Here is a 26,475-nt window from a genome sequence, read left to right on the forward strand (position 1 = left end):
AGGGGCGGGGGTGTCCTTGTACTAGCAGCAGCAGCAGCTCCTGGAAATCTATTACAAATGCAAATTCCAGGGCCCCACCCATATCTATGGAGTCAGAAACTCGGGATGGAACCCAGTAATCTGCATTTTAACAAGCTCTCCAGGCCACATTCCAATGTGAGAATCACTAGTTTAATCCAATCTTCTCATTATACAGAATAGGAAACTGAATCTCAGAGATGCATGGACCACCTGACCCCTGGTCAAGCCTTGCTACCGCTGTCCAGCAGGATGTGATATGAATGATGGATCAGTGACCCCCATGTGCTGCTTTCCAACTTCCTCTTTCCCAATTGAAGTATTTTTTTTCTTTTTATTGCACTCTTACTTTCTATGCCAAGGTGAGCATGGTGGCCAGCAGTCCCTGAGACATGAAGAGCTATATACTGACCAAGTTCAGAGGATGACACATCACCTAGGGTTTCTGGATTGGAGTTGGATCCCTTTGGGAAAGGGGTAAATAGGTTTTCCCTAAGAGTGGGCATTTTGGGAGGTGTATGCATGGGAAGGAAGGTGTGTATGAATGAGGATGGCCAAGAGGTTGATTGCAACAAATACTGTTGGTTGCCAGCACTAAGTCTTCCTTCTCTTGACACATTCCCCCATTTTCATTTAGGCAGCTTCATTTGGTCCATACCACCTCCATGCTTAGGGGAAACTTGGCTCCACACAAGGTTCTGGAGGGGGACACTCAGCTGACATGAAGCAGCATAGTAGGCTAGTAGGCACCTGATCCATTCACACTAAAAAGCATGAAATTCGGGGGGCTTCTGGGAAAGAAGCTTCCTGGCTCTTCTGACAGAGATTCTAGAAGACATTCTCCTGCTCTCTGAATGGGGTAGGAGGAAATTTGTAGCCTCTGTAGTTGCTGGCGCTATCGTGTGTCCACAAGAGGGAGCCAGCCTTAGGATGAGGCTCATGCCACGAAAGGCAGAGTAGACAGCCAGAAAGAAACAGCATCTTTGATGACACTGAGGAACTGTTGATTCAAACCAACCCTGAAGTCTGCCCAACCGCTGGACTTTAACTTTCAGGAATCAGTAAGTCTCCTCTATTGTTTAAGCCAGTGTGAACTGCGCTGTGTGCTAATTGGGACTGAATACATCCCAACTGATAATCAGGCCTGGCCTCTCAGACCCCTGAGTTCATGAGGTCTGCTTTATACCGCCAGTCTCACATTAGAAAACACCCAATTTTTAATGATGAAGCTTAGGGCCTGCCGAACCCTGCTCAGCCTTGAGACATGTTCTTTTATCTACAGACCGGTTCATTTACAGAGAGAAATCTAACACACCTGAACCATCTGTACAATGCACTCTAGCAAATACGTTCAGTATGGATCAAATATCACAATCCTGGGCTCTTCATTCACATCTGAAGTGTGGTACTCAAGCTCTTCAATATGCATTAGTTGAATGTGATACACATTTTAGATACTATAGACTAGCTTAACAACATTAAGAATTTCTGGATCATATTCAATTCTGATGTAAACTAGAATATGTACTTTGTGGATTTCTGTGAAGAAAATAATTGATGATTTAAGATGGGATCCATCTATAGAAAATAGGCAATGCTAGCTCCTAAAAGCAATTATTGGCATCCAACTCCTGAATTTTTAAATCCCTTAAAAAGTCCAAGAACATACCAGAAAGTCAAGATTTGGTTTCAAAGGTAGTAACTCTAAACAAAAAAAATTAAAAGCCTGTAAAAGGTATTGCTGGGTAGGATGGTGATGGCTCTAGAAACAATTGTGAGAGCTCATTCTCTTTCTCAATTGCTAGTCTAATATTGTTTTTAAAACTTTATATAACAAGAGAGTGAGAAATAGACACAAATCAAGTTCAGGGTTACAGAGCAATGCCTACCCTTCAGGAACCTCTTCTCTGGGGGAAATTTCTGAGTTGGAGTTGGCTTGGACAATCAGCTCGGGCAGGACAGATGGGGGATGTGGCTGCTACCCTTGCAAGTGGGATGTAGGGGAGCAGGAATAAAGTAGATTGTTTGGAAAAGAGGAGTAGATATCTAGCTTTCCTCTCTACTGAGACAAATGTACCTGGAGCATTCAATCAGTTTAGCAGAGCCTTACTTACCCAGAGACCCTCACTCCAATGCTCTGTGATGAGTTCAGAGGCCAGCAGCCAAGATAGGGGCAAAGAATTGGGGGAAGGAGGGAGAGTTAGTGAGAACATCACAGTTGTCTTCAAATCTCTAAAGGGCTCTTAAACCTTGGGGGGTCATATTGTACTAGAATGTTGATGAACCTCAAGGTTTGTAATCTGTCTCAAAAGTGGGTCATGGAGAAGGATTCTAAACTCTAAACTGGATGTCAATCTAGCTCTGACAAATCACAATGCAGACTTTTTGTTCGCAGCAGGGACTTGAAGTCTTTTAAATTCCTGAGACCACGTCACCATTCAGAAAGCCAACTTACACAATTTTATTAATGAATGAATCCTTGGTTGTAATCTTGCCTCTTGCAGTGCAGAATAACTACAGGGCTTGGAAGAGTGGTTCTGCCCACCAGCTGCTATGGAACAAGCTGGGCAGAATAGATCTATATGATTCCAGATCTATATAAATGCACAGGGAATTGACATGGTCAAGGCCACTGCCAGAGGCTGCTCTTTCAACCCCATTCTGCTTCTTTGATCTGTATCAATCTTGAACTAGGGCAATTCATAGAGCATAAGGGAGTCAGGAGACCTTTCTGGGTAGGTGGGTGGGGGAAAGGGCCTCCTTGTGATGTAATTATTCTTCCAAAGCAGACATTTCCAAATTAAAAGTCAACAAAGCAAACAAAGGAATAAAGGAAATGAATAATATGGCTGTCAAAATGATAAGAACAAATAAAAACAAAAACCTAAAAAGATAATTCTCACAAAGAATGTAGAATCTGTGATCATGAGCTAGTAAAATAAACCTCTTTTTTTTTGGTTTTAAACCAGTAGTGGGAGCTTATTCATACACTATCAAGTTTTCTTATAAGTTACATTTAAGCCTACCAGGAGAACATATGCTTAACAGCCTTCCAAAAGCGTTCACTTTGCACTGTGCTAGCCATAAAGAAATAGCAGAGTTACAAACACACTGTGTGTAAGTGAAGACCACTCACTGCTCTCAGAACTGACCAAAATTGATTGGCTTATGTTAGGAATATTACCACCACCCCAAAGTGGTATGAATGAATCTTAACCGGGGAAAAGTAATAAAATGAGTGGCCTGAATTTCTAAATTAGCTGGTTTTGGCTTTTTTTTTTTTTTTTTTTTTTTTTTTTTTACCATGTGCTGCTGTCACTGTGGTATGTGAAATGGCAGCCAGAAGTTTTGTTTTGTCCTTGTAAATTGCATTAAATGATGACAACAACAACAGCAGAAACAACAGAACAACCAGTGCAAATTACCACTGGCGGTATAAAATTGTGCATTTGTTGGAAGTTGAAGAAATCACATGTTTTCAGACATTGCACAAGTGCTATAGAAGGACAAGAAGCTTAACTGGACCAGAGAAATGCATCATGGTCATTGGGCAAATGAGCCCTACATGCAGATGCAAAGTTCTCCCTTCTGCCCAGAGCAAGAATATCAGGCCTCCAAGCCTTGAAGACAGAGAGTGTCTATCAATAATTCCTCTAAAATGCTCAAAACAGTTTCTGAAACTTAGCATTCTGCAAAGGCTAGCAGATACAGCTCATTCATTGGTTCATTCCCCGCTATGTTCTACTCATTCCTTTCAAGGATCATTCAGCTCACATCTACAGAGCTAAAGAAGACATCTTCCTATGCCTGAGGAGTTTACTACCAAGTAGAGAAGCAGACAACTCTGAGTCACAAAGAACTCTGATGAAGAAGTGGACATCACCACACCCTGAAAGGCAGAAACCAGAGATCTTGTGAGCTGGAGCATGAGCAGGGACACAATGACCAGGTGTGAACTTTCTAAAAGTCATTTTGGCATTGGTCAGAGGCGTCCTACTTTGTGTACCAGTGTCAAGGCCTTAGGAGCTGGTTCTCCCTGTAGTTGAGATCTGTAACCTTTTTCAGAACTCTATTCCAAGGCCTAACACTTGCCCCAGAGGGACAGTTTGCACAGAAAGCCAGTCAGAGATGGCGAGTCACTAGCATCATTCTGTTGGCTCCTGTATTACTCAGCAAACTGTGAGTCATCCCGGTGTTTCCAGACTTGCAGATATACCAGAGAGCTAATGAAGCAAGTGGGTTTCTTATCCCATTCAGAGGCAGAGATAATGTCCGTTCTTGTTTACAGTCACTTCTTTGTTTCCCCCACCTACGTATTATCATTTCTCCAAAATGTCAAGAGAGGCACAGCCATTATGCTCAATTTTCCAGGAAAGTTATTTCTGGTTATGTCTGTGCATTTAACAAACATGCATCTCAGTAAGACATACAAAAAACCCAGATGGCCCATACAACATGATGAGTGGACGTGCAGTAAATACTGCTCTTACCAGGGATGGAAAATGAACAGTTCAGCTTGCTGCTTCTTTTAGATTGTACACTAATATTATTGCAAAATAAAAGACTGCTTTTGATTAGGAGAGGACTAGCCGACTAGCAAGTGTTTTAAAACTGCAGCCTTTACTTTGTCATTGTGGTAAAAATATGTATAGCATCAAATGTACCATTTTAACAATTTTTAAGTGTGCAATTCAGTGGCATTAAGTACACTCACAGTGTTGTGCAACTATCACCACCACCCATCTCTAGAACTTTTTCATCTTCCTATACCGAAACTCTGTCCCCTTTAAACATGCACTCCTAACTTCCTCCCTCCCCTAGCCCCTGTCACTCACACTTCCATTGTGTTTCTCCATGAATTGGACTACTCTAGGGACCTCACATGAGTGGAATGACACAATATTTGTCCTTTGGTGGCTGGCTTATTTCACTTAGCCTAATGCCTTCAAGGATCATCCATGTTATAGCACATGTCAGAATTTCCTTCCTTTTTAAGGCTGAATAATAGTCTATTGTATGGGCATGCTGCATTTTATTTATTTATTCACCAGCTGATGGACATTTGGGTTGTTTCTCTCTTTTGGCTATTGTGAACAAAACTGCTATGAACAGACAATTGGTTGAGCCCCTGCTTTCAATTCTTTCTTTCTATTTTTTTTTTTTACTTTTTGAGATGGGGTTTCACTATGTCACCGAGGCTGGAGTGCAGGGCAGTGATCACAGCTCACTGCAGCTTTGACCTCCTGGTCTCAAGCAATCCTCCCACCTCAGCCTCCAGAGTAGCTGAAACTGCAGGCGTGCGCCACCATGCTTGGTTAATTTTTGTAATTTTTTGTGGAAGTGAGATCTCACTATGTTGCCCAGGGTGGCATTGAACTCCCGACCTCAAGTGATCCTCTGACCTCGGTTTCTCAAAGTGCTGCGATTACAGGTGTGAGCCACTGTGTCTAACCTTGCTTTCAATTCTTTTAGGCATATACCCAGAAGTGGAATCACTGGATCATATGGTATTTCTATGTGTATTTTTTGAGGAACTGTCATGCTTTTTTCCACAGTGGCTGCACTATTTCACATTCCCACCAACAATGCACAAGGGTTCTAATTTCTCCACATCCTCACCATCAGTTGTTATTTTCTCTCTCTGTGTATATGTGTTTATAATAACCATCCCAATGGGTGTCAAAATTTTGGTGTTTGAAGATGTGAAACTAGAAAGCTGTAGTGGAGTGCATTGTCTGTTCACATTTTCCAGAGCTCATCTTTGAAAGGATTGCCAGATAAAGGGAAAGGGTCATGGAATCATTCCCAGTTATTTCCACTCAGGGATGGGTGAGGACCTCCCACATCGTTCAAAGCTTTGTCACATGGAAATAAATGATCATTAATCACAATTGCAAATGAGGAGTCCACCTTCATCTGTTGGTCTGCTGAGCCAGCTGGCCTTGACAAATTCTCTTCATGGGCCACCCCGACATGGGCCTGCAGAATAATATGCGTCTCCACAGCTACGCTCACCTCCTCTGCTCAAAACTGGAGGATGGCTGGATTTGGTAGCATGCTACAGGGGAAAAAGCTGGCCAGAACCTGAGCCTTTAGCTGCAAATTGAAAGCTCCCAAAAGCAAAGCAAGAGTTGGGATAATTTCTGGCGAAGTAGAGCTATGCATCTTTCAGGCCCTGAAGGCCACCTTTAGCCCAGGACTATATATATAATGTCCTGGAGCACCCACTTTTATTTTTCCTGTGCACCTAGCTCCAATAACCCAACCAAGGCCTGTGGCTCTGTGCTTTTCATCTGAGTCCTAGCTGCACATTACTAACAAACTTGGTTCACATGGGGTAAAGGAGAAAACATCAAAGAAATGGATGAATGCTGACCCTTTATTCCACTCTCTATCTTAGAAGCTGTTGCTGAGACGAGAGTTAAGAGTCAGCTGTCTGAAGATACCTGCAGAGGTGAGCCTGTGGGTGAGGTGGGGTGATTTCTTTGGGCCTTTCTGCTGCTTTTGGCTTTCAACAACCTTACTGCTTTGGATGGGTGCAACCGACATGATAAACACTCATCTAGCAAAAAACACAATATGATAAAACAAAAACAGTGTTTGTCACTGTAGGCAAAATAACAAAATGAGATAAAATCCCAGACTGTTTCAACTCCTAGGAAAAAGCAGAAACTCTTTCTTCTGGGTCTGGGAGCAGGGTGCTTTAAATGTAACCAGCATTCTACCCTCTGCTGTCCCCTTCAAGCTAAAAAGCAGCCAGGTCAGGGCCCACATAGTTGTTTTACAGGGCAGGCCCAGATGGTGGGATTTGTCAATCCCTAAGGGACAGAACAGGCTAAAAGTACAAATAGACTCAGGAAAGGATTCCATAAATCCACGATATGGGACCATGAGTGGATCTGAGAGACGGAAGCTGGGGAAGGCACAGGACGGGGAGGGGAGGGTGCAGTTGGGCCCTCTGAGTACTCATCCTTTGCTCACCTGGATGGATCACATCTTTGATACCCCTTGTCGCTCTGCACCATCTACTCCTGCACTCAGTGACAGTGCTGGCTGTAGGTGTTAGGGCCACAGGTGAATGGAGCAAAGTCTACTGTGAGTTTCTTCTGCTCTAGATCTTGTTTACATTTTGCGAACTTTTCACCTGGGGACATAGTTGTAGTAGAACAATAGCACTTCTCTTTCATGTTTGTTGCGTGCACAAAACTGGACTGCTCGCTCCATGTGGTGTTCTGTGTTTTGGGTTTGTAGGTATTCATAAGGAGATACAGCTTAAAGCAGCGTGACACAATGATTTATTTCTGTCCTCTTACGTTCTTTGAAAAGCGCAATGAGATTCCTTGCTTTGCTTTACAGTGACAAATAAGTAGATTGTCTTAATTAACTTAGCATAAAATAATTTGTACACTTCATTTTTAAACGGGCTCATTTTGGGTATCCCAACTTCAGCAAGTTTCCTTGTTTTTCTTCAGGTATGTTAAGACAAAACAAACAAAAAACAAGACAAAAAACTTGACAGGAGGTTTCTGAAATGATGGCCTCTTCGGCGTTCATAAGCCAGTTACTAAGCAATGAAAAAATTCTATCTATTGATCTCTATTACTGATGCAGCTTTAGTGGGCGGCTTTGTGCATCCCCATAAGTTTTGGGGTTGACCACACAAACTGATGGCTCATTCCTCTGGGGGCACAATGTGAAGTCGCCTTCATTTGAAAGTGTCATCTCACTTATTCTTCAGCTTTTAATAGAAAAAAACGTTGACATTTAAAAGGTTAGCATTTAACAAGCAGTACATTTTAAATTTCCGCTTTTTGAAAAAGAAAAATAGCTTTGAGGTGGAGGATCACTAATGGCTCTTAGAAACCGAAAAAGAAACTGAAAAAAAAATTTTTTTTTTTTGATTCTTGGTAAGATTAATACCAAGTTCTAAGCCTGTGTTTCCCAAATTCAGCAGCCCATGTGGTTTCATTTCCTGGCAATTTAGAGTGGTTAAAACAAAACATTTTCAACACTGAGATATCAGTCCCCGAATTTTCAAAATGCCTGTTACACGGTGTCTAATCATAGTTCCACACAAAGCAGCTAAGAAAAGGTTCCCCAAAACCAAACAGCTCTTTGCAGCTTAATTTAGAAAGAATGGTAAAACTAAGCTTGTACGTACCATCATGTTTAAATACAAAATAAGAATGCTCATTCAGGAAAACATTTCCGTGTCTGCCAGAGAATATGTACAGGGCGGGCCCCGGCTCTGACCCACGGGCTCTTTGAAATCTGACTGTCTGGTTTCCAATCCTTTATCTGGCAAGTGGAGGCCCTTCCTTAGTTATCATTTGACTGGTGGACAACACAGAGCTTCCTCTAGAGGCTTCTGTTCTTGCATTTTAGCAGGACTAACCTTTGAAATAAAATCTGTGATGTTTCTTGCCAGAATTAGTAAAAGACAAAATTTCTCTGAGAACACGGCCAGCAGTATTGCTCTCCCCCAAGCCTTACTCTCAAAACGAGAGAGGAATGCAGGGAAGTGAGGGAGGGAGAAGACCTTTAAGTCCAAGGTGACAGGCCTTTCCTCGAAAATATGTGGCGGATCTGATTTTGGGGTAGAGGTCATGTATTTTAGTAATATAATAATTACTTTTTAAAAAATGTTAATGAGTGATTCTGAGACTAGGAAAAGGTTCACTGGCTGTCTCTGCCTCTCCTGACTTTAATTGTAAATGGAGCAGATGTAACTTTGATCAGAATAGGAAATTCTCTTGGCCTCACTAACATGGTTTGTTCATTTTTGTTTTCAATGAAAAGTCATGGTTCAAACATGAAGAATTTAATTTGCAGAGCTCATTGAGACAGCAGTAATTAAAGGTTATGCCCCACTGAGTGGGCTAGTGTAGCCTTGGAAGTTCAAACCAATAGGAATCTTGGGTTTCTGCAAAGATTCTTTTTGGAGGCTTTGGGAGTGAGAGTGAGTGGTGGAGAAGGACGGAAAGGAGAGGAGAGAGGGGAGGTATCCCCTCAGGATACCTGTGCGCCATGACTATGCAGGACCAGCGTTCCTTTCTGGCCACTCATGTACATGCTCTCTGCCCTGTTCATTGTCGCTGTGTATTGACAGTAAGCCATCTGCCTGAGTCTTGAAATGTCAGGCACCCCTGAGCCTGTTGCCAGCAGCTGGGGTCAGATCCACGCTGGCTGCAAGTGGAACTTAGCTCCTCCTTCCTCCCCCTCTCTGCCCACCTAAAGTCGACCTGTGGTTGCATTTGTTATTCAGCATCCATGTAACTCCTAGAAGTTCAGCTGGCTGTGCTTAGAGGGAAGAGAAGACAACATTCTCCCCTACCCACGGTCAGGGGCACTCAGGAAACCACAGCCTGACTTGGCGGCTCTACTTCCTTCTGGAGTCACCAACCTGTGTCTGCTGCCTTGGCTACTCCTCAGCCACCTGGCAAATGTCTTCCTTAATGCCCCTACTCTGGAGCTGTCCGTGAGCATGCAGCCTCAGAGGGACTGAACTCCCCCTGCCCTTTCTCTCCAAGTCACCGTCCACCTCTGGAGGTCAGAGAGGAGCCTGGATGCTGAGCCGAGGCTGACTAAACTCATTCCATTGGGTTACTGGTGTTCTGAGTTTCAGGAACTTTCCTGAGAGTGACAGCTAATATCAATGGAGCATAATTGTGTACCAGGCCCTATACCAAGCGCTGTTACCTCATCTCATTTAATCCTCACAGCAGCCCCATGAGATAGATATACTAGTTATTTCCATTTTACAGACCAAAGCATGGAGAGGATAAATCGCTTGCCCCGTGGAAAAGGTGGCAGAACTGGGGTTTGGACCCAAGTGATCCAAAGTCTGAGCTTTCTTAAACTTGGCCTTGAGCCCAGCCCCAGGGCCTGTCCCCTGCCAAGGCCCCAGGGTAAGGCCCCCATATCCCCCACCCTGTGCCATCTATCTTCAGGCCCTGGGTGCTGGAAGTACTGCACTTCGGAGGGCTCAGTCTACCAGGGGTGAGAGAGGCCACAGGTGGGGACAGTTGGGGGCTTCCCAAAGGCCCCACTTTAGATGGAGCTGCCCAGATCCTCTTCATAGGCCCAACCCCTCAGAAAGGGAAGATGGCGAGTTTACTGCCTCTGCAATTGCCCGGTATTCACGACTGCCTAAGTTAAAGCTTATCCTTAAGATAGAAAGCATATCAGACCCAGTAGGGGCTTAATCCAGCCTTCTCTAAGGCAGGTTTGATTCCCCCTTCTCTACCCTCTCCATATTTGTCAAAACAACATCATGTGCCTCCTTGGTCTATTTCTCCACAGCTGCCCTCTTCCCCCTGTGCTGCACAGCCTGCCTCAAGGATCAGATTCCAGGCTTTTTTTTTGTTCTTATTCCAACTGGCCTCCATCCACATCCCTCCTCCCCATGAAACCGCACTCCCAGCTCTGCAGATCTGAGTGGGGCTCAAATGCACGTGCACTGAGGGCACTCCGGCCAGAGGCTGCCTCTTGCTATCCCCACTCTTCCACAGTTCAACTCCCATCTCCTTGACAGACTTGTCTTTGTCTTTGAGTAAATGTAAGATCTGTTCTGCAGTCGTGAATAGTGAAACCGAAGTAAGTCCTAACCCGGATTTTTGCAATACACCAAGGTATCTCCAGTAATCTTCAGGGAGAAGGGACATCAGATGATGCAAGCAAAATTCATTTTGCCTCAGTCTGATTAAACATCAAGATCTATCACCCCGCCTGGAGGGAGGGTGGGGAATTTGGGGTCATTAAAATCTCACAAACCAGCGCTGGGTGTTGCAACTCCATAAAGAGTTAAAGATCCCTCCCTTAATAATTCCAGGTCCACATCCCGTATCTGGTAATTTCAAGTCCAAGAAGCTCTGAAAGCCAATTTTACTTTTGTAAATTTGATGCCAAATTTTATGTGGGGGCACATAAAAGTTGGGTGGGGCACATAAAAGTTGGGGGCAAAAGTTGACTTTGGACTTCCTTAAATATTCATTTTTCTTTGCAAAAGTAATGAAATGCTGCTTCAGATTACACTGGAGGGTTGTGTGACATTTGGTATTTGTACCACATTACCTTCCCAAAGTCCCAAATGTCCTGAATTTGGAAATTCATCAGGCCCCAGAGGTTTCAGGTCCAAGCCCACAAGGCTGCACTAGCCCTGGCTGAGCCTGTAGTGTGTGCTGGGCACCATTCTAAGCAGTTTCAAGTTAGCATCTCCTTTGCCTTCCTAATGCCCTATGTGAAGGGGACTATTCCTTTCCCCATTTTCAGCTGAGGCTCAGGGGTTGAGTAACATTGCTCATGGGACCTGAATCAGTCAACATCTGTAGCCAGACTTGAACTTCAGTTCTGTCTGCCTCCAGTGCCCTTGCTTGCTCAACCTCCCATGCTAAACAGCTGCCCCAAAGTCATGTGGCATTGCCTTTTACCTTACGTGGACGTGAATGGTGCATTGAAATTGAATAGTTCACTCAACTGATAAAGCAAAATCCCCCAAGTAGAGAGATGCTGGTCTGTACATAAAAATGAGCTCCTATACAGAAGGCTGGATTTGGCTTTTCAGCTTACTCAAGCGTTTGTGTCTCATCTCACATTTAGAAATAACTCCTTCAGAAAAATAAGATCTAGGCCAGGTGCGGTGGTTCATGCTTGTAATCCCAGTGCTTTGGGAGGCTGAGGTGGGGGGATCACTTGAGCCCAGGAGTCTGAGACCAGACTGGGCAATAGAGTGAGACCCTGCCTGTAAAGAAACAAACAAACAGACAAAAACCAAAAAAGCCCCCACCCCCCGCACAAAACCTCAAAGATCCAGATTCAAATGAATGTCCAGTTTTTCCATGGTAACCATTATCATCCATGCCAAATGCAACAGGTTAGTAAATGCCATATAATAGGTAATTAGTGTTCCTGAGGCTCAGCTTGAGCATCAGTAAAACTTGGGAAGTTTGCGTAGCCTGCTGGAAGTGAGAAACATGTTCTTCCCCACCACTGAGGCCACCATCTGTCCTGCAGCGGTCCCAGCTCTTGCCTCAAACACTCGTTTTTTTCTTTATTTTTTTTCTCTCCCCTGGAAGAATGACCAGGGCTGAGTTCTTAGGTCTTAGAGTTAATGGGGAAAGGCCATAAGAAGAAACAGAAGGACTGTTGAGACCCCCAGCTTGGGGGCCTGGAAGAATACCAGGTAGAGAACAGAGTGCTAGGGAAAGGAGTGGAGTGAGAGTGCCGGAGAGTTCAAGAAAGAGCAAAGTGAGATCCCCAGTCTGCAAGGCAGGGATGGCCCTTGGCCCTTTTCCCTTTCCCATCAGGCTGGGAGTTGTCCAGGAGGGTCAGGGCCTACAGCAAAAGGAGCCCACAAGGCTCAGAGGCTGCACAACTCCTATCAATCTCATGGTGGGTACAGGGTCTGGAGAGAGCGTGGCTTGTGTCTGTCCTGCCACAGCTACTGGTTTTTAGAACCACATCTTAGTCCCATGAAACAGATCTGGGAGCACAGGGTCAGGAGGTAGAGTCATCATGACAGTAAACCCCTTGTCAGCGCATACTTTATGCCAGGCCCTGTTCAAAGTGCTTTAGATGTATTAATACACTTCATCCTCAGACAACCTATCATCACCTTCATTTGTAGAGGAGGAAGCAGTTAAGAGGTGACAGTGGAAACACAGGTCTCCAGAGGCAGTGCCCCATGCATGGGAGTATGAGTGTGGGCTCTGTAGCCAAATTGCCTGCTCTGGCCCCAACTTGCTGTGTGACTGTGGGCAACTTTGGTCACTTCTCTGTGCCTTTTTCCCCAACTCCCAAGAGAATGGTAACAGCCCCTGCCTCTGAGGATTAAAATGAGAGGAGGCAGGTGAAGCACCAGGTCCCATGCCTGGCCCCTGGGCACAAGCCAGCACAAGCTGGAAAGGCAGCTCTTGGTGGCAATAGCATTTCCCATTTGGGGACCCAGCTTCTTGTCTCTGCTGGCAAAGGTTGCTTGCCCCCTTTATTGTGCTCCTAGCCCCAGAGAGCTTGACTGCTTGGTCTTTCTTCTTAACACTTTCTCCAACCCCACCTAGGTAATTGGTTGAGTATGATTTGCATGACCCCAATCATTGAGAATTCTCCCTCTGAGCCAGCTGATCCAGCTCTGGGACAACACAATCAGTCTACAAAAAATGTACCCAATTGAAGACAAAACAAAACAGAATGGCTCACAATGTTAGATGGTGACACGTCTCCAGGCTGTGGATCTTGCCTGCTAGTGAAAGAGTTCCCGTGTTGATGCTGGGGCTTCACCGAGCTAGCTGCAGAAGTCCATGCAAACAGATGGCAACAGCCCTATAATAAAATCAAACCAAAGTGCTCCTGAACTGCAGACCAGGGCCCGAGCCCCAGGTAGCCTGCTGTGTCCTATGTGCTTTGCCTGTCTCCACACCGCTTCCCCGGCCACCCCCATGGGAGCTCTGCTTGCCGTATGGTCTATCAAACGACCAACTCTCTGGTGTCAAGCACTCTGCATGGTTATGCTCCAGGAAACCTGGTTGGAAAAGATACAACCTCTGTACTCTAGGGGTTGCCACAGAGCTCTTGAATAAGAGGTCAGCCCCTGACAGGTGCTCCCCTTGGGCCAGGTCTCTGGCCAAGCACTTTATGATATCTCCTCCTTGATCATTCTCCAGAAGAGGGAGGCACAGTGGGAAATGGAAGTACTGAGGACAGTCACGGAAAAGCTTCCTGGAGGGGATGGTGCCTGAGCCCTAAGGAGCTGCAGGTGTTGGATAGGAGAGAAAATGTGGGAAGGGATGACCAGGCCCAGGGAACGGCCCTGGAGTAAAGGCTGAGACCAGATAGCGTGGACCAAGTGCTGCAGGCACTTCTGGGTAATAGAAACAAAGTGCAAGGCAGGGCCTGATGGATGCTGAAGGGTCCAGGAGGCTGGTGGGGCCAGCTTATGGGCCTCTGGGGACATCTGAGCAAGTGTAAAACATGATCAGGTCACTGTTTTAGCAAGACGACTCATAGAGCAATGGATGGTTTATTGGGAGAGACCAGTTAAGGGTCAACTGTACGAGTTCAGATCAAGAATCAAGAGGACCTGAACTTGGGCAAGGATGAGAGGAATGGGAAGGAGGGATGGTAGATGGCGACTGAGTATTCTGCGTAGGCACACATGTGACCTGGCCCCACTGAGCCCTGCCTCCTGGTATTTACACCCTCATGCAATCTCCTCTGGCTTACATCTAATGAATAGAATACAGCAAAAGTGGTGGGATGTTACTTTCCAGACTAAATCATAGAGACTGTGACTTCTGACGTGCTGGCACTCTCCCTCCTGCCTCTCCCCCTGTTACCCTGCTTCACTGGCACACTCTCTCATGCTCACTCAGATGAAGCCAGCTGCCATGATGTGAGATGCTCTGTGAAGAGGCCATGTGGCAAGGAACCGAGGGAGGCCTCTGGCCAATAGCTCATGAGAAACCGAGGCCTCAGTCCAACAACCTGCAAGGAACTGCTTCCTGCCAGCAACCACGTGAGTGGGCTTGGAAGCAGATCTTTCCCCATTGAGCCTTGAGATGACTGCAGCCTTAGGAGATACTCAGTCAGAAGACTCAGTGAAACCATGCCAGGATTCCTAACACCCAGAAATCAGGATGTGGGGTAACGTATGCATAAGGTTTGAAGCTGGTGCTTGGGGTAATTTGTTATGCAGCCACAGATAACTAATACAGGCAGGGGTCACAGCAATGAAAACTGGGAACTGTGATAGACACAACCCAGGTGGAGTCAGCTGCATTTCATGATTGAAAAGCCTGGAGGAGATGATGGAGGGTCAGAAGTCAAAAGTAAATTCAAGAAGAGCACAGGCTCTGGAGTGAGATCACCTGGCTTCAAGTTCCTGCTCTGTCCCTTGCGAACTATGTGACTCTGGGCAAGTCTTTCAACTCTCTGAGCCTCAGTTTCTTCATTTGTAAAATGGAGATGATAAGAGTGACTACCTTACAAATACCTGTCTTTTTCCTTTCACGACCTGCCTGAGTGTCCAGCACAGTGACAAACGGCATGCTGAAGTTGCTCAGCAAAAGTTTGCTGTGGCATTTCTAGAAGGCTTAGTGTTCATCATTCTGCCAGCAGGGATAAGATTTAAATGCTTCAGTGCAATTTCCTTACATCTTAAGAAGGATTCACTAGTCTTTCTACATGGCCCAGTACAGGGAAGGCATTTCTGTATTCGGACTTGTCCCACCTGGCTCCTTCCACCGGGAGCACGTTGTGGGTGCAGCTTTCCTTCCAGGGAAGTTAGGTGACCTGAACAGGCACTGAAACCATAACCTTGGCCTTATTAACACTGTGCTTTTAACCACACAGGATTAGCTGACTTCAGTAGACTTTTTCAGAATCATTTCCACTCTCAGAGAGAACTATAGCCTGCATTTACCCACCAGAGCCAGATATTGGCAGCATGAAACACAGTTGTTATTTCCAAAACCAAAGAACACAGCCAGATATGAGATTGTTTTACCTGTCTGGGCAGAGCAGGCATGGAATCTGAGGCCACTGATCGCTGAAAACGCTGGGGTTGCTGCATCATCTGCTGCAGAAGGAATGATGAATGGTCAGGTTGCTGCTGCTGCTGCTGCAAGGTGGCAGTGGCTGTGGAGGAGGCAGTGGCGGAAGAGGCCTGTGTTGGTGTCGGCTGCTGCAGGTAGTGGAGCAGGGAAGGCTGCCTAGAGGTGGCAGGCATGGAGGGCATCTTCTGGGGACCCGGCTCAGAAACAAAATGGGACAAGGGCTTGGTGTTGCCAAAAGTAAATGGCTCTGTGGCTCCTGGGCTGGAGCTTGCCATCCCCTGCTGCATGATCATGCTCAGGGTTTTGGATGAGTTGCTGTTCATGGGCTTAAAGATCGCATTTGCTTGCTGCTGCTGCTGCTGTTGCTGTTGCTGCTGCTGCCGCTGCTGGCTTAGAAGATTACTGGTGGGAGTGAGGCTTCGGATCAGGGAGCACTGTGGGGTGAAGGACTGCTGTGGCAAGCCTGGGCTGGAGAGCTTCTCCGGGCGATAGGGTGGGGAAGGCCCAGGGTTGCTGGCGGGCAGAGCAGACATCAGGTGTCCTTGAGGGGTTTTGATGGTAGAGGACACGAGGTTGGCAAGAAGGGAGCTCTGAGGGCCGAACTGTGGCTGTTGAGTGAGAGCAGGGCTGGGGAGCTTCTCAGGAGCATAGGGCATGGTGGGCCCCAGGGCAGCATTGCTGCTGGACGTCATGCTTGACAGTAAGGCATTGGGAGAGCCTCGGAGAGTGCTGCCCGACAAAGTATTGGACGACATGCAGGACACCATGAGGCTCTGGGGGCTGAAAGGTGGGGGTGGTGGCGGCAGTGGTGGTGGTGGTGGGTGTGGTGATGGCACCAGGCGGTAAGGTGGAGAGAGTCCTGGAGGAGGCAGACCAGACCAACTGGGGGTGGGCCCTTGCTGCTTCGTAGCAGACCCCTGCTTGCTGGCTGCCAGTGCCTTCAGCTGGTGGGCGTGATGCCACTGAGGCACTGGTAAGGGGGGCAGAGCAACAGGGAGCATAGCCTGGACCTGGCTCTTGGACTGTGCCATTGAAGAGCTCGGTGACACTATCTGCTTACTGGTGGAAGGAATCGAATAGCTGATCCCTGTGGAGGACGGGATCTGAAGTGACATGCCAGTAACTTGGCTGCAACTAGAAGCAAACTCCTTGCTGGAAGCCAGGCTCTCCAAGGGTGACATCTGAACCGAAGGCTTGGGAGCTGTGCTTAGGGTTGCCTGGGGATGATCTAAAACCAGTGGCTCTTCTGGCTTCGTCCCCAGTATCTTCTCAAGATCTAGCTCGTTCGGAGAAGGGTCTTGAATTTTGGTGAGCTCCTCTAGCAGCTCTTGAAGCTCCTGGTCTACAGCCGGCACGCTGTTGATTTTCTCATAGTAAGGAACAGCAGGCCCTTTCAGTCCCACTTCTGTAGTCTGTGGTACCACAAATGGTGAGCCCATGATGTTGCCATTCATAGGGTTATTCTCCAGCAGTAACGACTGGCCAGCCACTCCCATAGCCGCAGGGCTAGGATTCATTGTCAATGGAGGGACCTGCAGCTCTGCACAGGCAGTACCAGGATGGGCGCCTGGGCCCATTGCAAGGGTGACATCTTCAAGGCAAGGCCTCTTAATTTTATTAGGGTAGCCCCCATCAGCCATGTCTGGAAACTGGAAGTGGTCTTCTTCTTGTCTCCTCTTAACAGTTCCCTGTGAATGGAAGAGAAGAGAAGAGGAGAGGAGAAGGGAAGAGAGGTGACACACACACACACACACACACACACACACACAGAGAGAGAGAGAGAGAGAGAGACAGAGAGAGAGGAATTTTTATAAAGGCTTGGCACATTAAAGCTAATGAACAGGAAACAGGTCTGCATGATAAAACAGACCTCTCAGTTTAAAGACTTATAGTTGTGAAAACTATAAAATACAGCCTGTCTTTGGAACCATAGTGCTTCTTTCTTCATTACTATGTTTCATTTAAACTGTCTAATTACATTTCAAATAAGGCATTATGTTGTCTGTATACTAAAACGGGATAGAACATTATGCAAAGGGTAATCTGCCCACTTCAAGGAGAATTCAATGAAACTATGCGAAGTTACTAAATGAACCATGCGGCCAAAGGCAGGCATTGGAGAGAAAACTAGAAGTAGCTAAATAGTTTTAATTCTTTTTTTTTTTTTTTTTTTTTGAGATGGAGTCTTGCTCTGTGACCCAGGCTGGAGTGCAGTGGCCGGATCTCAGCTCACTGCAAGCTCCGCCTCCCGGGTTCACGCCATTCTCCTGCCTCAGCCTCCCGAGTAGCTAGGACTACAGGCGCCCGTCACCTCGCCCGGCTAGTTTTTTTGTATTTTTTAGTAGAGATGGGGTTTCACTGTGTTAGCCAGGATGGTCTCCATCTCCTGACCTCGTGATCCGCCCGTCTCGGCCTCCCAAAGTGCTGGGATTACAGGCTTGAGCCACCGCGCCCGGCCAATAGTTTTAATTCTTACCTATCTACAGACACATACATTTTAACAAAGGAATACCATAGTATAGACTTGAACTTTTAGGTTGCCTTCTTGTCTTGGTTAAATGCATCAGGCTACAGTGGTAAAATAGAATACAACAGAGCCCTTACAGGAAAGAAGTAGATCTGGATGTGTTTTCTTGGGGAGCTGTTTAAAATACTGTTTTGGGGAAAGCACAAGTTTCAGAACAGTCATTGTAGGCATCGTATTCGTTGTTCCATTTATTTTTACACACACACACACACACACACACACTGCTATGTGTACACAAAAATAATTTGGAAGAACCTATACCCAACAATTTGGAGTGGTCATTTATTTGGGATGACTGGCAATTCCCTTTCTATTCTCTTCACTTCTGCTTGTTTGTCTTTAACGAGAAGGACTCGTAATCCAAAAATTTAAAAAGGTATAAAGTTATCTAAATAAGAAATTCTCCTCTGAAGATGCATCCTCAGGTTGGGGAGATATCAAACAATGAGAAAAGGTCCCAATCTGGGATCTGAACCTCAGGGGAGTTGCCCACCCTTTATAGAAGCACAGCCTTTGGGAACAAAGCAAACTCACTAGCAATGTGAGACTTCCTACTCTTCATGGCTTCATACAGTTATCCATCGCGTTGTGTTAATGACCATGACCTGTATGTTAGCAGGTAACCGGGAAAGGAAGTGGGGGCAAAGGAGTATGTGCAGGAATGATCAAAATAAGGAAAGGAAGAGAGGGATCTGGAAACCACCTGAATGCCAATAAGTGAACAGGTAGAATTCTTTTAAAGCTTTTTTCCCCCCTACAAAATAACTCCTTTTCAGCTTTGGAAGTTTCACTAGGACATACAATACTCATCCTCTGATGTCACCTTAAGTTTGGCTCTTCTGGTCTGATGAGCTTGTAGCCCACTAGGAGCTCAAGGCATGCATGGGGTCACTTGCCAGCACGATGGGGGGCATGACTGTCATGGCCAAGTGAACATCAAAGTAGATCCCCAGGGCTGTATGTCTCAGGCCTTGCTGCACATCAGAATCACTTAGAAACATCCACATTCCTGGGCCATCCCACCACAAACTGACAGCTTCATCAAGGGTGTGGCCCAGGCATCGGGAGTTTTTCCAACAGCTCCATGACTGATTCTCAACAGAAAACCACTGGCCCAGAACAAGGTTGGAGGCAGCGTGGCCTAGGGCTCTGATCTTGGCCTTGCCACTGAACCTCTCAGAGCCCAGTTTCTTTATGTGTAAAATGAGTGTAATTACATTTCTTTTCTCATGAAGGTGCTCTGACTATTAAGTGAAACAGGGCACATTATATGACACCTAATAGCTCCTCACTAACTGGTACCTGGCATTTTAAAGGGCAGGTATGGAAGGGTTCTGGGAGTCCAATTCCCTTCTTAAAGACAGGGAGGTCTCTGAGACCCAGAGAGGGGCAGGCCTTCCCAGAGTTGCTCAGCCAGAGGGCAATGAAGCCCAGGTCAGATGCTGGGCCCCTCCACCACCACTCAACTGCCTCCAGACCCACTGCCTTCGCCATGTTGGTGGTAGGACACTGCATCGCCCCCACAGAAGGGGCTTGCCAACTTGAGTGAGAGGACTTGCACACTTCTTTGACTTTTCTTTTGAGATGCCCACAATCTGAACAAGCGTACTTCAAGGGACAGCTCTGTCACCAAACTCATCTGAGGCCTGAATATCATGGGTCAGGAAGGAATGGGTTGGAGAGGGGTAGAGCAGGTACAATAAGAGGTCTGAGGCCCATGCAGTCATTCAGTGCCCACTTTCCCAGGAGCCTGACTGGACACAACACCCATAGTGTCCCTGAGCTGGCCCATGGAGCAGCTCACTAACTGTTTGGCCCACAGTAGGTGCTCAGTAAATGGCAGCTGAACGAATCAATGGACAATGGAACATAAATGACCCAACACACAGGGAACTCAGCCATTTACTCAATCCATTATGGAGCAATCTACAAACAAGCCACTGTGTCCCAAACTGAAATTGTGTTTCTTCTACATCCTCCCAAAGAATCCAAAGAGATCCAATAGGTTAAAAATAGAAATGTACGAAATAGATCAATCAGGGATGATTGCGTGTGGGTTTGACATAAGGATCCCCCGCAGGGAGTCTGAGCTGGCAACAGTCAGTCCCAATGTGCTGTTCATGATGTCTCCAACTGCAAGATAGTTGTAACAATGGTGAAGCAATGCAGAGCCAGGCAGGCCAAGGAGGGGTTGGGGGTTGGGGAAAGGAGGGGAGGGCAGGGGCTGTGAGGAGCAATGGTCTGGCATCCCTGCCAGGTGAGCCTCTGAAATTTGCTGGCAGCTTCTATGGGCTCTCAGAGCTTTCACTTAATTGTTGGTCACCCTTAACCTCTGGGAGTAAGGTGCAGGGATGGAGGAGGCAGGGCATGACCACCAGACACTAAAGGTACCAGCTGGGGCCACTGGCAAAGGAAAGGAGGCTGCACCTCTCCTACATGAGAGCCTGTGTACACACACCTTTTCCAGCACCCATCAACTGCATCCCAAGCAAATGGTCCCTGATCAATTCCAATTCTAGAAACCAACTGACTACTCAATAACAAAGTAGATCCCAGCAGGCCGCCACTGCTGGAGCGGATGTCACTTTTGCTATGCCAAGTCTGTGGCTGGACAGCTGCTAGCATGTACACTCACTGAATGTTTCGTGAGGATGCCTAATAAGGGGGGCAGGCTCACCTGGCTTTTCTCAGGGGTGGGGTTGAGGTTGCCGACTGAGGCTGCTGTTTTGGCAGAGTGGCAGGCTGCAAGCCTTTTCTGAGCTTTCATTTTTCAATGCACTTCAATGAGACTCCACTTTGTCAGAGGCCATGCGGCTCCATGTTTTGAATTTCATGGAATGAGCTTTCAACGGTGAGCCTGAAGTACCTGGCTGAACAGCAAGAACACCAGCCAACCCTAAACAAGGCCGAGGAGAGGCGGCTGTGTTTACACGGAAGTGCTCAGCCTTGCTGTAACAGCATCTGCTTTCACCAGACATCAGTGAGGCGTGGAAATCTATTATCCAGTTAATTTTGCCCCTAGATAAAGGCTTGCTTTCGTGTCTCCTCTTTCGCAGTCCCATGATCTGTTACTCATCTCAACTGCGAGAAGTTGGCTGGACTTTCCCCTGTGCCCAGTGCCACACTCGTGCCTTCACTGGGTCACCTGTGCCTGTGGCTGATGCCGCTGAGGTTTTGCCTGCCCGGACTGGGTGTTTCTGACTAAATCCCACAGCCACCATTTTAGATCAAGGGCAGGAGATAGCTCACTGCTCCGGAATGACCTCCCCTCCCAGCATCCAGGTTGGGGGCGGCTGGTCTCCAACCAAGCTCCCAGCTCTTTCTAAATGAATCTCCCTGCTTCACCCATGTGCTTTTTTCCAGTCTCTGTGGTCTTGATGACAGCAGGGTATTAGTCCTAGCTATGCCACAGCTCCTACTTCCTTCAGGCCTCTCCCTGTGACTATCAGCAGACACTGGCAGGATTTCTACAGAGCATATCTCAAGCTTCTCTTCTTATAGAAAACAGTATGGGATATGATTTGTTTTCAGACAATTAGTTAAGGGATAAGGACACTGGACCCCAGATGTCCCCACTCCCAGCTAGAGCCCTCATAGGCCCTGCCTTTGGTGGCGGGGAAAGGGGAGGGAGTGAGTGACAGTGCCCTGGCATCTTTTAGAAACGAATTCCTTTCTCTCCATACATAAATGCCTGCAGAGTCCCATTTCAGAATCTGGCAGACAAAGCCACCAATGTGATCCCCATGACCTTATAAACATTCATTAAAATGCATTTCAAGGCATGTGATGGCCTCCCCACCCCCTAAATAATGAGAAAACAAAGGTTTCCCTTCTGATAGAGACAAGTTCAGCTCTGAAGTCAACATTATTTCTGATTCTGTCTGAACAATGACATACGGCAACTCTTCCCTTTCTATATTTCTAGTCCAGAATGACGAAAAAAGGGGAAAAATTTCTTAGAGAAGGTAGAGATTATAAGAATATAGTCCATGTCCATAAAATGAGCATAAACAGAGTAAAGAATATAACTTAGCCAAAGAAGTCTGGCAGGCTGTTATAAATGCTTAATTTTGAACAATGTAGCTGTAGGTTTAACATGGACACCAATAAAAAGGCCAGCAAAGGGTATGCACTCTTCCTATTGGGCAGGAAGATAAGAGGTCAAAGGTAGCCAGGAAAGAGAAACTCAGGGAGCCTCATTTTCCCTCCAGAGGGCACTGGGCACGTAGGCCCTGGGCAAAATTGTCAAAAAGGTGAAAATCGCCTGTGGCTTATTTAGTCTGCTCTTTCTTCACTAGCACCTCACCAGTTCAGCTCAGGCCAATTTGCTAGTCAGTTTTCCTAGTCTCTTCTCTTACATCCATACTCCATGAACAACTTTATTCAATATTGTTACATTTTCCCCCTGTGAATTTTGAGGCACCTGATGTTGGCCAACTAAATTAGACTTCAAGCCCTCTGAGGACAAGGATGGTCCCCAGTAGACTATCTCAGAAGAAAGTAATGAAGATGTTGTGGGGCATGATGGAGGTAGCTGTAGAATAGATAAGAAAACAATGTATCAGGAATGTGTTTGAAGAGACAAAGAGATGGGGGGTGGGGAGAAAGAGAGAGAGTGAGAGCAAGGGAGAGAGAAAGAGAGAACGAATATGTTTGCATTTGCAAATGGGATCAGATGAATATCCAGGTGTATAGTATCAATGCCTGTATTTGGGGATGTGTTATTTACATGTTTATTTTCAGCAGAATATTCCAGCAAACTGAAACTGACCTTTCTGTAGAACAAACAGGATTTTGAGCATTTCCAAAATTGCAAGACTCTAGAGAATAGCAGGGTGGTTGGGAATGGCAGGGAACCCTGAATGCTAATGCTGCTTGACTTCAAGAGGAGTCAGTTACATCTCAGGAGCAAATCTCTGAAAATGGGTGGTTTGGAGCAAGAACCTCAACCTACAAATCGGGGATTTATTGGTGTCCTTGATTCGCCCTGAGCCAGCACTCCATGCAGGCAGATGCAGGCTGGGGTGGAGGAAGGGGCCCTGGAATGCGCATCAGAAGACTGTATGGCTGTGGGCAAGCCACTCCCCTCCCTGAGGCTCAATTTCTTCTTCTGTAAAATGGGTACTTGGCCTACCATGTGTGCCTCACAGCATCAGTGAAAGGTTCCATTGTACTCACTGAGGAGAGCACTTGGGGAGCAGTAATCACTACTGATGTCATTCTCAAGGCCCTGTGTCCTCGCATTGGGCTTCTGTTGCTTTCTTACAAATAAGGATGCATTCACTAGGATTGGGGGATGGGGTGGAAGTAGGGAGAGGCAAGCAGCTTAGTCCTGACAGCACTGAACTGACAGCCAGCGATGCTATCTTGGTGGCTGAGCCTGGAAGCTCCTGCCTCCTGCTGCTTGCCACCACCTGCCACTCTGAAGGCTGCCACAGTCGTCAGCCTTCAGTCACCCTGACCTGAGGGCTGGGGCTTCAACAGGCTTCTACCAGAACTATCTGAGCAGCAGCCTGGCGTGGCTGGAAGAGCGCTGACAAAGGCAGAGATGAGCAGACCTCGGTGGGCAGTGTTCTAGAACTACTTTCACCTTTTCTGTAGTGTAAGCATGCTAGTTGAAAGAACTGACAGCTCTAAGAATGATCCTCAACCTATAGATATATATGAATTTAATGAGCTCAGAATTTGTATTGTACCATCTCCTAAGAAGAATCAAAGTATTCTACCATTGAACAAGCATTTGTTGAGAGCTAGCCTCTAACTCCTAGACTGTCAGAACTGCTGGGCCCTTCAAGACAGGCTGCTCCCACTCACTCATGCTAAGCCTGGTGAGGCCTGTAGTCTGTTTTCACAGGAAGCAACCCTCACCCAGTCTTCTCCAAACACATTCCCAGGTTCTGTCATTAGTGGGATAGAGATGATTACTGTGGGGAGAAGAGAAACATCTGGATGGATTTGGTGAGGCTGACCTATAGAGGAAGCAGGTGCTGCCTGAGGGAGCTGTAATAGAAGCTGAAGGTCAAAGGAGAGGGCCCTGTCCCAATCCAGATGACCCCGTTTCTGCTGGACCCAGGTTCACAAGCTTAATCTGTATTTTGCCTGAATTTGGCTAACAAGCCCAAAATCACACAGGCAAAGGGAGAAGTGGAGGCAGAACCGAGGTTGGAGGCCAATAGGGCCACAGGGCAGAGGTCATTTAAGCCCAACCTTCTCACTTCTCCCTGGACTTTGCCTCTAAAGGACCTTGTGGTGTGACCTCTTGCAGGTCCCTTTCACACTCGGGGCCTCAGTTTCCCCACTGTAAAGTGAATGGGTCCCAGCTTTGGTAAGCTTATGCTTACCTGGTGCTTTCTTCCTGGGCTGCTCTTGTAGAGAAAAGATAAATCTTCTTCCTCCATCCACGAGGGCTTCCTTCCCTGGGGGTGAGAGTAGGCTGAGGAGAGCTACTAGCACACACTCTTAAAGAAAGTATTATCTGCACCAGCTCAGTGAGAGGCACAGATCAGACTGTTACTTGAATCAAATTATGAGCCTCCCCAAATACATCCATAACATTTAAATAGGGAATTACTTGAACATAGACTGTGGGGTACGGGAGACTAGCAATGTGAATCCTGAGAGTAGCAGGTCTGCACTTGTTGGATCAAGAAAGGTGGCCTACAATTCTGGTCAAATGAGCTGTGCTTATTGACATATTCTATTAGAGAGTACTACCAAGTCACCAGTCACCAGAAAGGCTGCCAGCTCTCCAACCACCTCGAGGCAACTATCCTGAATGGGGCCTTAACAAGCCTAAGAGAGGGTTGGTTTGGTTCCCAAGCCAATATTTGTTCTGCTGTATGTCAGTCATATGGGACCCAAACCAACCCTCTCCTAGGTGCCTCACCAGTCGCTGCAGGGATCCCAATTTCAAGTTTGGTTTTTTATGGTCAAAGTCCAGCATAGACTAAAGGAAGGGGTGGTGATGATTGTGTTAAAAGAGAACTCCAAACCAGTTTAACTCTTGGACACACATCCTATCTCACCATGGTGCTTCCAACCTTCTAGAGATCATGGACTCCTATTTTCCGATGACAAAGCCCCCCCACAGGAGTGTTGCCTGGCTATCAGGGAGTGCCTCTATAACTGAGGCTGAGATCCCACTTTCAGTCCTCCAGCTGTGGCCCAACCCTGCCCCAACCACCAGGTCTGGCCTGTCCTAGGCTCTTAGGTATGGCTGCATTGTGAAATGATGGCTACAGAGCTGGTATCTCCTATAGTCTAGTTCATCTAGTGCACTACCTCATAGTTAAAATAAATCTGTTTAAGCCACTGAGGGTGGTTCCTAGTGCCAACTCCAAGAACAGGAAGCTTCCCTTTCTTGGGAGGTGGATGGTCCAGGTCAATGGGAGCAGGGCAACCACAGTAAGTACTGGACCACAAAACAAAGACTCCATGTGTGGCTTCCATCGAGTCCCTCTCCAATTGGTTTGGCCTTCTCTGTCCCATGCAGCACTTCAGCAAGGGGGCTGGCTGAAGGCTATGAATTGTGTGGAGCCTCCTCATTGCAGTCTCCAACCATCTGATGCTGGGAAAATGTCACCAGGATGCAGCCGTGCCATGTGGCCAATGAACCGAGAAAACACCCTTTTTCTACAATGCTCTAAAGAGGCAGAATAATTCAGAGGTAAGAAAGGAAATACTCCACCAGGGACCTGGGCAGTTCCTACAAAAGCCAGACTTTCCTTCACCTAGGGAGTGACGAGACCAGTGGAAAACACTCTCAAGCAGTAACCCCCAAATGCTGTGCAAGCTGGTGGGGTCCAGATACTGCACAGGCAAGTGGGCTGACAAATCCCATCATCATGATGTAAATATCTCTAGGCTGCCCTGGACTGTGCCTGACCCTGTCCTCAGCTTTTCACACCTCCACCTAGAGCCCATGCACAGAAGGACCACCCAGGAATGCTGCAAGTGTAGACTCACCTCCAGGGCCACCCAGGGAGAAAGAGGGCAGCCACACTGGTGGCTCCAGGCCCATTTGGGTGGTGGTACCTTCACACCACAAAGCCCAAACTGAGGCCCCAGATTTGGCTGATGAGGGCATATTGGACAGGGGACACTTATGCTCTTCCCCATTGCCGCCTGGTCTCTGGCTACCCGGACATGGCTACCTGTAGATCCTCTCACAGGTGCCACCATCTTGGCTGAGTCTCCTGATGCCAGGTCCCTGAGGCAGTGGTGGGCTTCTTGCTAATGCTGATGGGATTAGGAATGGGATAGGTGGGGAGGGCCCTGGACTGGGCCCTGATGAGCCAAGTGGGTTTTTAGAGGGGCTACTGGTGCATTTTAGGGACAGGACACCTGGCAGAGCCAAGCTTGGGCAATAAGGAGCCACTGCTA

At 46.9% G+C, this 26,475-nt stretch overlaps 1 protein-coding gene across 12 annotated transcripts in view; it reads right to left on the reverse strand.

Moving 5' to 3' along the window:
• Positions 1–26,475, reverse strand: part of MAMLD1 (mastermind like domain containing 1) — a 143,574-nt gene that overhangs the window by 26,863 nt on the left and 90,236 nt on the right. For 6 of the 12 annotated variants that reach the window (XM_037989268.2, XM_037989269.2, XM_037989267.2 and 3 more), the window contains 2 exons: positions 24,435–24,509; positions 15,518–17,254 (listed from right to left, as the gene is read on the reverse strand). In XM_037989268.2, coding sequence (XP_037845196.2) covers positions 15,518–17,254; positions 24,435–24,509 — 1,812 coding nt within the window. Of the gene's footprint in view, positions 1–13,212; positions 13,336–15,517; positions 17,255–24,434; positions 24,510–26,475 lie in introns of all 12 variants that reach the window. The other 6 variants (XM_037989272.2, XM_037989270.2, XM_073013369.1 and 3 more) reach the window with 3 other exon arrangements.

The sequence above is a fragment of the Chlorocebus sabaeus genome, chromosome X (genome assembly GCF_047675955.1).
Source record: "Chlorocebus sabaeus isolate Y175 chromosome X, mChlSab1.0.hap1, whole genome shotgun sequence".
NCBI lineage: Eukaryota > Metazoa > Chordata > Mammalia > Primates > Cercopithecidae > Chlorocebus > Chlorocebus sabaeus.